At 48.2% G+C, this 16,568-nt stretch overlaps 1 protein-coding gene across 1 annotated transcript in view; it reads left to right on the top strand.

Annotated features, from left to right (window-relative positions):
* Window positions 1–7,848: 7,848 nt before the first annotated feature.
* LOC140356777 (solute carrier organic anion transporter family member 5A1-like) overlaps window positions 7,849–16,568 on the top strand; it is an 81,631-nt gene continuing 72,911 nt past the window's right edge. The window contains exons 1-2 of the mRNA XM_072441974.1: window positions 7,849–7,947; window positions 13,519–14,930. Coding sequence (XP_072298075.1) covers window positions 13,532–14,930 — 1,399 coding nt within the window. The 5' untranslated portion in view covers window positions 7,849–7,947; window positions 13,519–13,531. The remainder of the gene's footprint in view (window positions 7,948–13,518; window positions 14,931–16,568) is intronic.

The following is a 16,568-nucleotide window of genomic DNA, read 5'->3' as shown; positions in this document are numbered from 1 at the left end:
GCATACCTCTATCTGCAAGCATGTTACCGTGGCAACTTGACAAACACTGCCATAGACTTACATACGTTTTGGTTTACAGGCATTTTAAATGAGATGAAAACATTTACTTTGTTAAAATTGGGTTAGGGTAAAATGTATTGTATTGTATTCTATATGTGGCAGGGTTGGCTCAGTCATGTGACTAGTCACATGAGACTATAAAGGTCATAGGTCAAGTGTGTCTCTTCCTCTCCCTGAGCAGCCCTGAGCGCATGGTGTTGTCTGGTGAGCCAAACAATTGACATCTTTATGTTTTAACCTTTTGTAAAAAGACTTATTTGTAATGTAGTAATTTGTAATGCATTTTAAAGGGTCTCAACAGTCCAGTGTTTTTAAAGGTACGCGTTTATGTTTGATTTTATTCTTAATGTTATGAAACTGTTTAATGCAATGCTAACTGCACTCTGCTTTCAGGCTCAGTGCTGGTTGCCGTTTTTATACCGTTTTTATATAGTTTGTTTTATATAGCTTATTTAAACATTTTTAATTTGTATCTAATAGTCCTGCGGTTGGTGTCGGCTCTGAGGTGCTGGGGAGGATTGGGGTTCACTTTAGTGGGTGACTTTATTTATAGTGATGGGTGATGATGGCCCTTGTGGGAGTTTTCTCTTATGGATTTATGGTTTTAATCTTGTTTCTTTGTCACTAGTAGCATGCCCCTCCCATCCCTCTAAGCCCCTCCCTCTCCAGTGGAGCTTCACCAATTCATCTCTATTGTAACTAAAAGCTGCCTTAAGGCTTTTGGGCCCTGACTGGACTGACTTGCTTAGTTATTAGAGCATGTTTGTGATTCCTGAACACTTAACCAGTGTTACATTTACAAATACAATTTATTTGTTTAGCCCTCGAGCACCCGATGGAGAGTCTAGAGCTGGTCCAGTGTTCCACGACCCGGACCTAAACCACTCTGCTCCTCCTGAATCACAGGTTCTATGGGTCGGCTTCTCCTCTCCAGGACCTGGAATAGACCTTATGGGAGGCTGAGGAGTGTGATCCCTCTGTAGTTGGAACACACCCTCCGGTCCCCCTTCTTGAACAGAGGGACCCCCAGGGCGGATCTGATCCACCCCCGGAGCCACCGAGGAGTTTGACAACAACCTCAGGGACTTCAGCTTGGGTGATGGACGAGTCAGCCTCTGAGTCCCCGGTCTCTGCTTCCTCTTCAGAAGACGTGACTGAGGGATTAAGGAGATCCTCAAAGTATTCCTTCCACCGTCCGACGACATCCCCAGTCGAGGTCAGCAGGCCTCCACCCGCACCATAAACGGTGTTGGTGAAGCACTGCTTCCCCCTCCTGAGGCGCCGGGCAGTTTGCCAGAATTTCTTTGGGGCCGACCGATAGTCCTCCTCCATGGCCTCCCCAAACTTCTCCCAGCCCCGGGTTTTTGCCTCGTTGTGACAGCACGAGCTGCGGCTCGCTTGGCCTGCTGATACCTATCAATGACCTCAGGAGACCTACAAGCCAGAGTCGCCTGATAGGCCTCCTTCTTCAGTCTGACGACATCCCTTACTTCCGGTGTCCACCACCGGGTTCAGGGGTTGCCGCCACGACAGGCACCGGAGACCTTGCGACCACAGCTCTGAGCAGCCGCATCAACAAAGAAGGCGGAGAACATGGTCCACTCGGACTCAATGTCCCCAACCTCCCCCGGGACATGGGAGAAGCTCTCCCGGAGGTGTGAGTTGAAGACCATAATGACAGAGGGCTCCGCAAGACGTTCCCAACAGACCCTCACAATGCGCTTGGGTCTGCCAAGTCTGTCCGGCTTCCTCCTCCGCCAGCGGATCCAACTCACCACCAGGTGGTGCTCTACAGCTCCGCCCCTCTCTTCACCCGAGTGTCCAAGACACATGGCCGGAGGTCAGATGACACGACATCAATCCGTGGCTAGCACAGAAGTCCAATAACTGAACACCGCTCGGGTTCAGATCGGGGAAGCCGTTCTTCCCGATCACCCCTCTCCAGGTGTCACTGTCATTGCCCACGTGGGCGTTGAAGTCCCCCAGTAGAACAATGGAGTCCCCGGTCGGTGCCCTGTCCAGTTCCCCTCCCAAGGACTCCAAGAAGTCCGGGTTACTCTGCACTGCTGTTCGGCCCGTAGGCCGACACAACAGTGAGAGACCTGTCCCCCACCCGAAGGCGAAGGGTCGCGACCCTCTCGTTCACTGGGGTGAACTCCAATACGTGGCGGCTGAGCTTAGGGGCTATAAGCCCACACCAGCCCGCCACTCAACCTCACGCACAAGCTCAGGCTCTTTTCCCCCAGCGAGGTGACGTTCCAGGTCCCCAGAGTTTGTCTCCGTGTCCGGAGATCTGGTCGTCGAGGCCCCTGCAGTCAACTGCCGCCCAGATCTCTCTGCACCGGCCCCCTACGGGTGGTGGGCCCACGGGAGGGCGGCCCCACGTCGCTCTTTCGGGCTGTGCCCGGCAGGGCACCGTGGGGAAAGACCTTGCCACCAGGTGCTCGCCGTCGAGCACCCATCCCAGGCCTGGTTCCAGGATGGGGCCCCGGTGACGCCGATCCTGGCGACGTAACTGGCCTTGCTCTTGAACTCATCATAAAGGGTTTCTGAACCGATCTTTGTGTGACCCGTCACCTAGGACCTGTTTGCCTTGGGAGACACTACCAGGGGCTTGAAGCCCCCGACAACATAGCTCCTGGGATCATTCGGGCGCTCAAACCCCTCCACCACGTTAAGGTGTCGGTTCAAGGAGGGGGATTTCAAGAGTTTGGCCTCTAAAATGACCAAAAATGCTAAATTCTTTTTAGTCTAAAAATAAAATAGAAGGAATTTCACTCTTTGACTGTTTCTAAAATACTTAAAAAGGACATTTTTGAGCTCATGGTGAACGGTGTATGCGCACCGAGTGCGCACGTAACCCTCGTGAACGAGCCTCAGGAGAACAACGGAAACTAAACACAGGCAGAAGAAAGAGGAAGAGTCGAGACCAACGATACACGTAAGTTGTGTTTGTATGTCATTCCTCACGATTTCACACATCATTCAATATGAAGTGTAAATCAACGATTACACAAGCTAACTCAAGCTAACACAAGCTAACACAAGCTAATACAAGCTAACACGAGTTAACACGAGTTAACACGAGTTAACACAAGCTAACACAAGCTAACACAAGCTAACACAAGCTAATACGAGCTAACACGAGTTAACACGAGTTAACACGAGTTAACACGAGTTAACACGAGTTAACACGAGTTAACACAAGCTAACATAAGCTAACGTTTAGCTACACAAAGATGCATTGGAACAACACGTCATGATGCCTCATGACTTCTGCAAATAAATAACTCATTATTTCTCCTACAAAATGTTCTAAGAGACAAAAGTTTAAGCACAGACCAAAGGAAACTAGAGAAAGAAGGGGAAATAAAGTGATGTTTGTATTATGTGCAATCAAAAACTGCCAATAATTCAACTATAACCTGATGAAATGGGTAATATCTTTCACACATAAATGTAAAGGTGTTTAAAAGTGACAGTGGTGTACTCACAGGGGCTGAGACCACATTTGAGGTTTTATTACATATTTAATAATGAAGTGTTTAAACAGTAAAGCACATGCTTGTTTTCTATAGGAATGTCATGGATTTACTTCCATGGAATATGTAGAGATTTAGCATGTGAGTTATGTTCTAACTTCTAATGTTTAAACTTATGCATAAGTAACAACTTTTGGTTCTAGCTTTAAAAATGACTGTGAAAAGAGGAACTTTTGTGTTACAGAGCGAAATGTAAATCTGTCAATGACATATTCCAGCTTTTCTCTGTTAAATGTACAGAATATAAGAATGTTCTAATGAGTATCTTTCTTATCTTCTCCAGAGGGAAGCAGCCGTCCAGAGCAGAGCTGAGCGTCCAGAGCAGAGCTGAGCGTCCAGAGCAGAGCTGACCGTCCAGAGCAGAGCTGACCGTCCTGACCAGTGAGTTCGGTCTCTGTCTGAGCTGCCCAGAGCTCTACAGGTCACTACAGGTCACTACAGGTCACTACAGGTCACAACGATACAGAAACGTCAGACTTTTTGTGTAGCATGCACGGGAGAAACCAGGTCGCCAAGGCTGTTGTAAGTAGCCTGGCGACCCTCCTTGGTCTCACAACGTTTTTTCTCTTGCAGGTTGGTTTTATTTCATATTATGGATGCAGGCATAATGGGCGGGTCACATTCTCATTGGTTAACTTCACATCAAGGCACTTGTCTTTTACAACAGTTGGTATTTTCCTTAGAGATAAAGCATGGGTAATGTTTACCTAAATTCCCCTGGGGTCCTACACCCCTCCCTGGGGTCCTACACCCCTCCCTTGGGTGCTACACCCCTCCCTGGAGTAAACATTCCTTTGCTCCATCTTTACGACACTTTCACAAATGCAGTTTGTCACATCCCGTTTTTCTCTTAGACTAATGATGCAGATAATATATCACTAATATGCAGATAATATACATCACAGAAATATAATCATATATTTACATTTTATCACACATGTGTCTTTGAAGCAGCTTCAGGACAAACGTGTGTGAAGTGTATGTTGTATGACTTGTATAATCTAATCATCAGACTCATCACAGACGATGATGCGGAGTACAGAGGACTGGAGCAGGACTTTGTGGACTAGTGTCAGCGGAACCACCTCCTCATCAACGCGGGGAAGACCAAGGAGATGGTGGTGGACTTCCACAGAGGCCACGCCCCCCTCACCAGAGAACATCCAGGGACGGGACATTGAGAGAGTGACTCATACAAGGACCTGGTGTTCATCTGAACCACAAACTGGACTCATAACACAGACTGAACAGGAAGAGCCAGAGTCGGCTCTACCTCCTGAGGAGACTCAGGTCTTTTGGAGTGACAGGGCCACTCCTGACAGGGCCGCTCCTGACAGGGCCACTCCTGAAGACCTTCTCTGACTCTGTGGTGCATCAGCTCCTGTAGGTGTGGTCATCACAGAGAGGGAGAGGAAGAAGCTGGACAAAGCTCCGTCCTGGGCTGTGCTCTGGACTCGGTGCAGGAGGTGGGGGACAGAAGGGTCCTGGCTAAACTCACATCTATGCTGGACCATGAGTGTCGCCCCCTGCAGGACACTCTGTCCCCTGCAGGACACTCTGTCCACTCTGGAGAGCAGCTTCAGTGACTGATCCACCCGTGTGAAGGAGACGTTTCACAGTCTGTCCTTCTGCTGCTGTCAGACTCTACAACAAACACTGTCATACCCATGTGCAATACTGTCATACACATGTGCAATACGGTCATACCCATGTGCAATTACGGTCATACCCACGTGCAATTTACGGTCATACCCATGTGCATACAACTGATATAAATAAGAGTGCTTTATTTTGTTTTATTTTGTTTACTTACTTACTATTAGTATTAACTAGTCTTATGCTAGCTATTTTTACTTTACTTTATTTTATTATTATTATGTTATTTTTATTTTTATCTTTTTATTTTTATTTATCTATTTTATTTTATTTCCCCCCTCCATTCCCTATTAAGATAGGAGAGGAGTTTTGTTTATAAGAGTTTTTTGTTTTGTTCATAAGAGTTCTATTAAGAGTGTTTGAAACTTCTATAATTTGTCCTTTCCTCCTGTTTCTACTGCAGTGGAACCACCACATGTCCCCTTGTGTCCCTGTAGCGGGGCTCTTCTCTCCAAACAATGGCCAAGTCAGATTTCAAGTGCTCAGGTGGATTTATTGTGCCAAAACCGAAGTGCAAAAATAGTGAAACAGTGCAAAAATATATACAGTGAGCAAAAAGGTGCAAAAATCCAAAATACATCAATTTACAGAGTTCCAACTTTGAGTTCAACTCTTTCTCTCTCTCACTCTCTCTCTCTCTCTCTACATCATTAATTATATACACATGTTCAAAATAAAGCAATATAAACACATAAAATACCCGGTGTCACATGGTCAGCACCACGGCGCGAACAGCTCCCATTTAAATTTCCAGGAAGTCCTGGCTCGCCTCCTCCATCAGCTCCTCCATCACCTCCTCCATCACCGTGTGGTACGCTGGAGCCACAGCCAGGGACAAACAGAGACTACAGCGCCCTCTGCTGAGAAGGTGATCGGCTGCAGACTTCCATCTCTGCAGGACCTGGACGTCTCCAGGACTCTGGGACGAGCAGGTCTGATCACAGCCGACCTGCTTGTCCTGGACTATTTGAGCCACTCCCCTCAGACAAGAGGCCACTCCCCTCAGACAAGAGGCCACTCCCCTCAGACAAGAGGCCACTCCCCTCAGACAAGAGGCCACTCCCCTCAGACAAGAGGCCACTCCCCTCAGGCAGGAGGCCACTCCCCTCAGACAGGAGGCCACTCCCCTCAGGCAGGAGGCCACTCCCCTCAGACAGGAGGCCACTCCCCTCAGACAGGAGGCCACTCCCCTCAGGCAGGAGGCAACGGTCCATCAGGACCAGAACCTCCTGTCACATGAACAGTTTCTTTCCCTCTGCTGTTGGACTCATAAACACCTGCCATAAACACCTGCCACTATTTACACAATAATCATTCATTGCACTGTTCACTTTTGCACAATTCTGACCAACTGTAAATTGTGTATGTTTTCAGACCAAGTTTATTCTATTTTAGTTCATTTGTAAATCCTAAACTTTATGCTTGCCATTTTTGATACATTTTTTAAACTTGTATTATTCATTGTTGTATGTTGCACCTTAAAGGCGGTATGGACGATTTTTCTGCGATTTGAGAACGCAGGTGGAAGTGCACATGCCACTCCCCCGTGCACATGCCACTCCCCCGTGCACATGCCACTCCCCCGTGCTCATGCCACTCCCCTGTGTGGACCGATACAACACACACGTGCGTTTGTTTATTAGCGCAACGGAGCGCATCACATCTCTCGTCTCCCGTAGATTTCTGTCCACTTCTGCGACTTTCTCCGTCTTCATTTTGCCCCGTACACTGAGGGAACTATATTATGATAGATCCATGCGCTTAGGCACGCGGAAACGTGGGGACGAGCCTGACGCGGCTGCAGGTGAGCGATAGGTGCGTTTTATGATTGATACGTGGCAGGACAAATGATTTATCCACGCCACGAGGAAATATGATAAAAAATTTGCTGAAAAAAATCGTCCATACCACTTTTAACACTAAAGCAAGTTCTTTTATTACCAATGGCAATAAATCTCTTTCTGATTGTGATTTGTTATTTTCAGACAAAGGTGACTTATCTTGTATATTTCTCTCTTTATGACAGACAAAGCAAGTGTGGGCAGGAATCTGCAATAAACTGACTTTTCTGGGTCTTATATAGCCCCATTCTGCCTTTTATTGTGTGCTAAGCCAGCCTTTTAATCTGAAATGCAGGCTGGTGTTTCCTGTGTCTGCTGCAGCTTGACGCTTGACGCGTTGTTGTGAGCGGCAGAGCGTGAAGCACTGCGGCAGCCTCCGTCCTGCGTCCTGCGTCCTCCGTCCTCCGTCCTCCGTCCTGCGTCCCGCGTCCCGCACTCGGCCCCGGTGTTTCGGCCCCAGCTCCACTGCCCCGGGCTCGTCTCCACCGCCTCGGACGTGACGGTTGATGCTCGGACGCGCGGTGACGGCGGAGCGCGTCCGTGCTGGAGGCTGGAGGCTGCGGCGGAAGGAGGAGGGCACGTCCTTGGCGTGGAGGTGGAGCTGTGGATGGACGGTGTAGCACAGCGGCAGCGGTGGACGGGGACATTGGACACCTGGGATGTGTGTGGAGAGCCGCGGCAGAAAGGCAGCACTGTGCCCGTGACCGTCCCGTGACCGTCCCGTGACCGTCCCGTCTGCACCGGGAGCCCCCCGCGCACAGTGATGCGCTGCGGCACACGGGCCTTCACATCCCGATCGCACCGGGCCACAGCGGCATAAACAAAGCCGGGCTGATCCTGGACCAGCGGTGAGTGTCTTCAATGTTTGTCCCAGGCCTGTCCTGCCTCAGAGCTCCAGGGGCCCTCATGAGGGCCCATCCTCCTGAGTCACCGGAGACTGTGGACAAAAGCAGACGTGGACACGTTCGAGTCAAAATTCCTTCTTCAGTCTTGGTCGAGTGTTGCTGCTTTTAGTGTTTCTGATTTGATTTAAGTTAAGATAAGCCTTTATTTGTCCTACAATGGGGAAATTCCAGTGTTGCAACACAAAGCAGGTATAAGATTTGATGCTTGGTCTGGGTAATCATCATGATGGGTGAAAAAGACAATTCCTCACAGTTCTTTGCCTATATATCGTCTACTAAACTATGGCTGCAAAAAATAATTGACTAATTGTCACTAGTTGACTATAAAAAATATATATATTCTTTATGTATTTTGACAACTGATAAAAATAAAAAAAATCCACTCCAAAATAACAAACAGAAGCTCTAAAATGCAGAGAGACCTCTTAAACCAGTGGAATTATGAATCAAAAGATTAAACTATTTCTGATTTTCATCAAAAATACACTTTATTTGTGGCAAATGTTCTCTAGAGCGTCAGTCACCAGATGACTGGCTTTATTACAGGACAGTTCAGCTTGAAATGGGGATGAGAGAAGGGAGGACATGCAGCAAACTATGTGAACACTGGCGCCGGCAGCACATGGAGCGTGGCACATGTGCTCCACTCAGTCACCAGAGTCCAACCTTTATCTGTTCAAATAAAAACATTAAAAAGGTTTTACTGTATGAAAAAATAACCGTTTGCTGCCAGGTCAACCCCTGACACGATGGTTAGTGAGTACACACTTGTGAGTACACACTAGTAAGTACACACTAGTGAGTACACACTAGTGAGTACACACTAGTGAGTACTAACTGCAGACGTGTGTAGAACACGTCTGCAGTTAGACAAGACGAGCTTTCAGATTTCAGATGATGTTGTATTATAAGGACATATATTCCAAATGTGTTGACCGCCTCTTTTTGAAAATATAATATTGCGATGTGATTGGGCCTGGCCTAACCTGGCAGGACGCTCCGCTGGAAGACCTCTAATGATGAGTCTCTGTCCTCAGTCTGAAGTGTCTCTGTCTCTGCAGTCTCTGTAAGTGCCTCTGTCTCTGCAGTCTCTGTAAGTGTCTCTGTCTCTGCAGTCTCTGTAAGTGTCTCTGTCTCTGCAGTCTCTGTAAGTGTCTCTGTCTCTGCAGTCTCTGTAAGTGTCTCTGTCTCTGCAGTCTCTGTAAGTGTCTCTGTCTCTGCAGTCTCTGTAAGTGTCTCTGTCTCTGCAGTCTCTGTAAGTGTCTCTGGCTCTGCAGTCTCTGTAAGTGTCTCTGTCTCTGCAGTCTCTGTAAGTGTCTCTGTCTCTGCAGTCTCTGTAAGTGTCTCTGGCTCTGCAGTCTCTGTAAGTGTCTCTGTCTCTGCAGTCTCTGTAAGTGTCTCTGTCTCTGCAGTCTCTGTAAGTGCCTCTGTCTCTGCAGTCTCTGTAAGTGCCTCTGTCTCTGCAGTCTCTGTAAGTGTCTCTGTCTCTGCAGTCTCTGTAAGTGCCTCTGTCTCTGCAGTCTCTGTAAGTGTCTCTGTCTCTGCAGTCTCTGTAAGTGTCTCTGGCTCTGCAGTCTCTGTAAGTGTCTCTGGCTCTGCAGTCTCTGTAAGTGTCTCTGTCTCTGCAGTCTCTGTAAATCCACAGTCCTTGACCATGTGCGGCCTGTCGGTCTCTCCTTCACTGGTTCTCCTCGTTCTATCTATTTTTTGCCCCTGGATTTTTTTGTAGTTTTTCCTCGCCAGGACGGAGGGTCTAATGACTTAATTCCTGTGAATCTTGATGCGAGTGTGAGTCAGCTGATCAGAGATGATCTCTGGATCTGGAATGTCAGGCCACATAGTTACAGGGAAAAATGTTCACAAGACAAGTCATAAAACAGTTCAATGAACATGCAGCACCACATCAACATTATGTACATTTTGTATAAATTCATCTTATGGACAAAGTCTGTCTATCAGATTATTATTTACTAAAACTGCATAGTCTTTTGAGCTGAGTTTTAGCTTTTGTATTAGGAGAGAAAATGGCTCTGCCAGTTTTTAATTTGAATCCAAAAGCAGCCATTTGATGGAAAAGTGTATTCCGACTTTAAAAGCAAGAAGCTTCTTCTTGTGTCAGAGACGTCATTAATCTTCTCAAATGTTTGATTTTCAACATTTTTGCTGGTAAAATCAACACATTTGTGCAGGCGAGGTATTGTTATGTGATTTTGAGCTTTACAAACATTGCATTGAGTGGATAGTATAGATGTATGTATATTTTTATTACGCTGTGACACATTTATGAAGAGGCAGAGGCATTCATACGTTTCTTTATATCAGGGCGATTCAACTGCATTTTCCTGTGGGATAGATTTTTTGGAGGGTTCAATTAAATTTTCATCCATCTTTTTCCGCTTTATCCGGGGCCCGGTTGCGGGGGCAGCAGTTTAAGCAGGGACTCCCAGACTTCCTTCTCCCCAGACACTTCATCCAATCCGGGCATGTCCCACCGGGAAGAGGCCCAGGGGAAGACCCAGGACACGCTAGAGGGACTATGTCTCTTGGCTGGCCTGGGAACGCCTCGGGATCCCCCCGGAGGAGCTGGGGAGAGGAAGTCTGGTTTCTTACAGTAGAACTGGAGGCTTCACTGACATTGTCCAGTGAGACTATCTGCTCAGATAAAGCGTCTCGTAGATGCTTGTTTTTATCTCCTTCACACAAGCTCTAAGTCTGTACTTGATCGCTCTGATCAGGTTCATTGATAAATACAGCTGAGTGTCGTCTGCAGAGCAGTGGAAGTTAATGCCATGACCCGCCAACCCCGCCCACATTCTGTTCGAATGCGTAAGGGTCTGGAATCGGAGTCAGAGCCAATGAAATCGTCGGTCATCCATTTACCGACCAATCCCAGTCGGAGGTTTTAACGCGTCACACTGAGATACAGAAGTAGCTCTTCACCCCCGTTCCAAAACATTCAAGATGGCGGACCCGGCTCGTGACCCGGCTCGTGACCCGGCTCGTGACCCGGCTCGTGACCCGGCTCGTGACCCGGCTCATGACCGAGTGTTTACTTCTGCTCTCGCTTCGGTTTGAACAATCAAGAAAGTCCGCTCTACTCGCCGTGATAAACGTGCGTTAGATGCGGTTATACGAAGGGCGTCATCGCAATTCAGGAGACATTTTCTGCGTCCGAGGACGGAGAACGCGGAACACGCCTTGTTGACATGGGCTACGTAATATCCGGTTAAGCGCGTCGCGTTTTTTGCGTCACTTCTGGGTTTATGTGATTTTTCTGTCTCTGCTCTAAACTCCGCCCTAGAAATTGAAACGCAGCGGTCGAGCCCCAGACCCTCACACAGTTTTGATAAGTAGTTTGCCAAATCGTGTTGGGAATGGCTGGTCAGGCAACTGTGGTGGGCTCTGAACCCTGACTGGAAAATTTAAAATAAGTTATTGTCCTGTAGATGGCGCTCTTTCAAGGATTTTAGAGACAAAGGGAAGATGAAGGCCCATCAGCTCATCAAGAAGGCCCAGCAGAGGATCTACTTCCTGCAGCAGCTGAGGAAAGCAAAGCTGCCAGTGGAGATGATGGTGCAGTTCTACACGGCCATCATTGAGTCCATCCTCACCTCCTCCATCACCTCCTCCATCACCGTGTGGTACGCTGGAGCCACAGCCAGGGACAAACAGAGACTACAGCGCCCTCTGCTGAGAAGGTTATCGGCTGCAGACTTCTATCTCTGCAGGACCTGTACGTCTCCAGGACTCTGGGACGAGCAGGTCTGATCACAGCCGACCCTTCTCACCCTGGACACAGACTATTTGAGCCACTGCCCTCAGGCAGGAGGCCACTCCCCTCAGACAGGAGGCCAGTCCCCTCAGACAGGAGGCCATGGTCAGAACCTCCCGTCATAAGAACAGTTTCTGTCCCTCTGCTGTTGGACTCATGAACACTTCCTAAGCACTTTGCACTCACTGCACTGGCTAAACCAGAATGAAACTAGCTCTAAACCAGGACAAAAAAATGGAGGGCTCACAATTACTGTCCTCCAGGACATCTATGGGGCACAGAATAGATCCTTAAAGGCGTAATGGACGATTTTTTGGCCCAAATCTGAGTCATTTCCTCGTGGCGTGGACAGCCAGTCCTGCCACGTATCAATCATAAAACGCACCTACCGTTCACCTGCAGAGCCTGGTTCACCTGCAGAGCCTGGTTCACCTGCAGAGCCTGGTTCACCTGCAGAGCCTGGTTCACCTGCAGAGCCTGGTTCACCTGCAGAGCCTGGTTCACCTGCAGAGCCTGGTTCACCTGCAGAGCCTGGTTCACCTGCAGAGCCTCGTTCACCTGCAGAGCCTCGTTCACCTGCAGAGCCTCGTTCACCTGCAGAGCCTCGTTCATCTGCAGAGCCTCGTTCTGGCTCGTCCCCAGGAGAGCAGCACGTTTCCCCGTGGCTAAGCGCATGGATCTATCATAATATAGTTCCCTCAGTGACAGGACAAAATTAAGACAGAGAAAGATAGTTCGAGCTCAGAAGAGACGGAAATCTACGGGAGACGAGAGATGTGATTCGTCGCGCTAGTAAACAAACGCACTTCTAGCTGCGATGCTCTTGTGCAGGTCTGCACGGGGGAGTGCGCATGCGTAATCATCCATTACGCCTTTAAAAGAGCCTGACAGATCTCCTCAGACTTCAACCACCCTCTATGGCCTGAGTTAAAGCTGCTCCCGCCCAGCCGTAGATAAGAACTTTCTTATTCCTGCTGCCATCAGCATTTGGAATCAGTCATTTAAATCTGTTTGTTTAGTTTTTTGTTGCTGTGACTTCTGTGTTAATTTTCTGCTGCTGCAAACCAAATAATAAAGAGAACCTTCGACTTCCAAACCAGGTCTAGAGCATATCCTATCTAAACAATGACTAAACCAGGGACTAAATCAGTAAATAAGAGAAAACTTATTTTTTATTATTTTATATATTTATATATTATATTTGGAAAATTGGGGCGGATCAGATTGTTTGGAGGGCCGGGTTTGGCCCCTGGATCGTATGTGTAATATGCCTGCTGTGAATCACGAATTCAGTTAATTACAAAAAGATATTTTACAACAGCAGGACTACACTGTGTGATGCAATTGTATTTTTGGTTTTGCTTAATCCAGGAGATGATGGTAATCACAGAGGACCTGGTAGTGTGTGACCATATCTTTAGCCACCATAAGGATAGAACTACGGCAGAATGGGATTTGTACACAGGCGAGCTAACCAAAAGTAAATAAATCAACACGATTTTTCCATAACTGAAAAGAAAATGTACACATAATTAATAATATATGGCTTCATCTTTCATTTATTTTAACTACAAGTCGATACAGTAATTATGATGACAAATCTACTACCCAGTCTGAATAACTAAATTCTTCCTTTCAGTTTTACGGTTAGATTCAGGTGTGCAAACCGTTAAGCCACTAGGCCTGTATTTGTTGATTTCTCTGCCCCAGTCTAAACTAAAGTATTGCCCTTTTCCTGACAGAAAACTACAGACAATGGCCTACGCTGAGGACGCTGAGCTGTCAGAGTCCCTTAGAACTGAGGAGGACTTCTCCAGTGAGCTTGATGAGGCGAACTTCAAATCCAAGAGTTTACCCATTCTCACTGAGAGAGCACCCCACAAGGAAAGAGCACCCCACAAGGAAGGCCTGCAGACCAAGACAAGACGGGAGAGACTGTGCTTTGAGAGAGCACCCCACGAAAAGAACCTTCTGAACGAGCAAGCGCCTCACAAAAAGAACCTTCTGAACGAGCAAGCGCCTCACAAAAAGAACCTTCTGACAGCACTCCCCAAAAATAACTTGATGAATGAGAGAGTACCCCCCAAAAAGAATGTACAGTCTCAAAGACGACAATATAAGGCAAACCTACGGACCGAGAAAGTACCCCCCAAGGAGAGCCTACTGACAAAGAGACTTCCCCATGAGGAGAGCCTACTCACTGAGAGAGTTCTTCAGGAGGAGAGCCTACTCACTGAGAGAGTTCTTCAGGAGGAGAGCCTACTCACTGAGAGAGTTCTTCAGGAGGAGAGCCTACTCACTGAGAGAGTTCTTCTGGAGGAGAGCCTACTCACTGAGAGAGTTCCCCCTGAGGAGAGCCTACTCACTGAGAGAGTTCCCCCTGAGGAGAGATCGGCTTCGCTGCACACAGAAGAGTGTGCCAAATTCTTACAAATCCCCTCAAAAACCACAGACGCACAATTCCCCAAACCAGGGAAGTCCGCGTTGAACCGGTCCAGCTCTTATATGGAAGCCTCCCAAGTTCACATAGCAAGACGGACACCGGCCGGCTCTCTAAGCTCCAAGTTTGTTTCAATCAAGCTGCCCGGACGGAAGCACCTGACAGCAATTTTGCAGGACTCGCGCTGTTTCCTCTTCTGCATGTGCTACCTAACCTTCATCCAGTCGCTGATGGTGTCGGGCTACCTCAGTTCTGTCATCACCACCATCGAGAAGCGCTACAGCCTGCGCAGCTCCGAGTCCGGGCTCCTGGTCAGCTGCTTCGACATCGGCAGCCTCCTGGTGGTGGTCTTCATTAGCTACTTTGGGGGGCGGGGTCAGCGACCTCGTTGGCTGGCAGTGGGCGGAGTTTTAATTGCAGTCGGCGCTGCCCTCTTTTCATTACCTCACTTTATTTCTCCACCTTATCAGATAAAGGAAGTGAACTCATCATTGGCCAATGAGGGACTGTGTTTGAACACCAACAGCACTGGGCGGGACCATGCGGACATCACTTCCTGTCCACGGGAGCAGGAAGGAAACGAGCATGACCTGTATGTGGCGCTATTCATCGTGGCGCAGATCCTGGTGGGCATGGGCTCCACTCCCATCTACACGCTGGGACCCACCTACCTGGACGACAACGTCAAGAAGGAGAACGCCTCGCTCTACCTGGGTAACCTACACACCTGCACGCCACACTCCTTTCTAAAGTAGACCTGGTCATTTTGTTCTGTTAAACAAGACAAAGAATACACTTTACAAAGTAACAAATTAGTTTTCCAGCTATGTCGTAATATACGTAGTACTATTACTAAATGCGTCCTAAAGACACTAACGGGGATTTACTTCCTCTTTTGAGCTGATACCAATATCCAATATCTGGCTCAATTTTTAAAGGGCGCAGTAAAGCAACAATATAAAAAAACATTACAAAATACTAAATTTACCACAAAACATTTTGACACTGAAATAAGCAAGTCAGAGACAGACAGGCTGCTTAGTTCAGACATGTTTGTCTGGCTGCGGTCGTAGCCGTAGGAATAATCTGTCTTTAGAGTTTACCTGGGGAGACCCAGATATATTTCTACGTGGGAGCAGACATATAATGAGCCTGGACACTTATTTTGGGAAAATGTCTAAGAAAAACAAGATGTGAAATGCCACCGGGAACCAGGCTGGCAATGCTTCTTTTAAGATTGCTAGCTCCGCACCAGCGCCAGCCCCAGGCACACTGCTCCAGCCACCGCTCGCACCCGCTCCAGTGTGTGGCCAGTGTGTTCCAGTGTGTGTTACTTTCATAACTGTACATGTTCCCCCAGAAAGTGACCTCACTTACTTTTCTAGGTTTTAGACCTGATTACAAACCACTCTGAGGGAACCCTTGTCTATGGCGGGGACTGGAATTACATGTTTATCCGCCATTGGATGTCTCAAGCTCACAAAGTACTGATAAATCTATAAGGACTGTACTTTTTGAGACTTTAAGCCGCTACTTTTTCCCCCACACTTTAAACCCTGTGCGTCTAATTTATAGATTTTTTAATGGCAAACGGCCACCAGGGAGCAGTCTAACAGGAAGCGCAAGCGTTTGACACGCTGTAGAAGAAGTCAGTGGAATCACTGTGAAGCACTGTCCAAGCTTCAAAATGCTGTGTTTTTTATTACAATCAGACTCATATTCATGGACTAATTAGTCTAATGTGGAAGTGACTCTGGACGCGGCTGAACACAAAGACACATGGAGCGTGGACATGCCACATACGGCGGTCTGCAGTTTAGAACCTGCAGCATTGAAATGAAACTTTCTTGGCCCGACCTGCCTCACGGGTCAAAAGACACATCACCACATGGACCATATTTATGTGTGAATATCTCATGTTACGTCACACTCACTCCATAAGTACGAGCTCAGGAGCAGATGAACCAGATGTGAAGACACAGAGTCATCAAGGACAGAGGAGGGGACAGAGGAGGGGACAGAGGAGGGGACAGAGGAGGGGACAGAGGAGGGGACAGAGGAGGGGACAGAGGGGACAGAGGAGACAGAGGAGGAGACAGAGGAGGAGACAGAGGAGGAGACAGAGGAGGGGACAGAGGAGGGGACAGAGGAGGGGACAGAGGAGGGGACAGAGGGGACAGAGGAGGAGGGGACAGAGGAGGAGGGGGCAGAGGAGGGGGCAGAGGAGGGGACAGAGGGGACAGAGGAGGAGGGGCCAGAGGAGGAGGGGGCAGAGGAGGGGGCAGAGGAGGGGACAGAGGGGACAGAGGAGGAGGGGACAGAGGAGGAGGGGGCAGAGGAGGGGACAGAGGA

Source organism: Eucyclogobius newberryi, unplaced genomic scaffold, assembly GCF_026437365.1.
Source record: "Eucyclogobius newberryi isolate DKJ021-1_F unplaced genomic scaffold, fEucNew1.0.hap1 SCAF_12, whole genome shotgun sequence".
In the NCBI taxonomy this organism is placed as follows: Eukaryota; Metazoa; Chordata; class Actinopteri; order Gobiiformes; family Gobiidae; genus Eucyclogobius; species Eucyclogobius newberryi.
The sequence above is the reverse complement of the archived record's forward strand: the minus strand, read 5'-3'. Positions and strand labels throughout refer to the sequence as shown.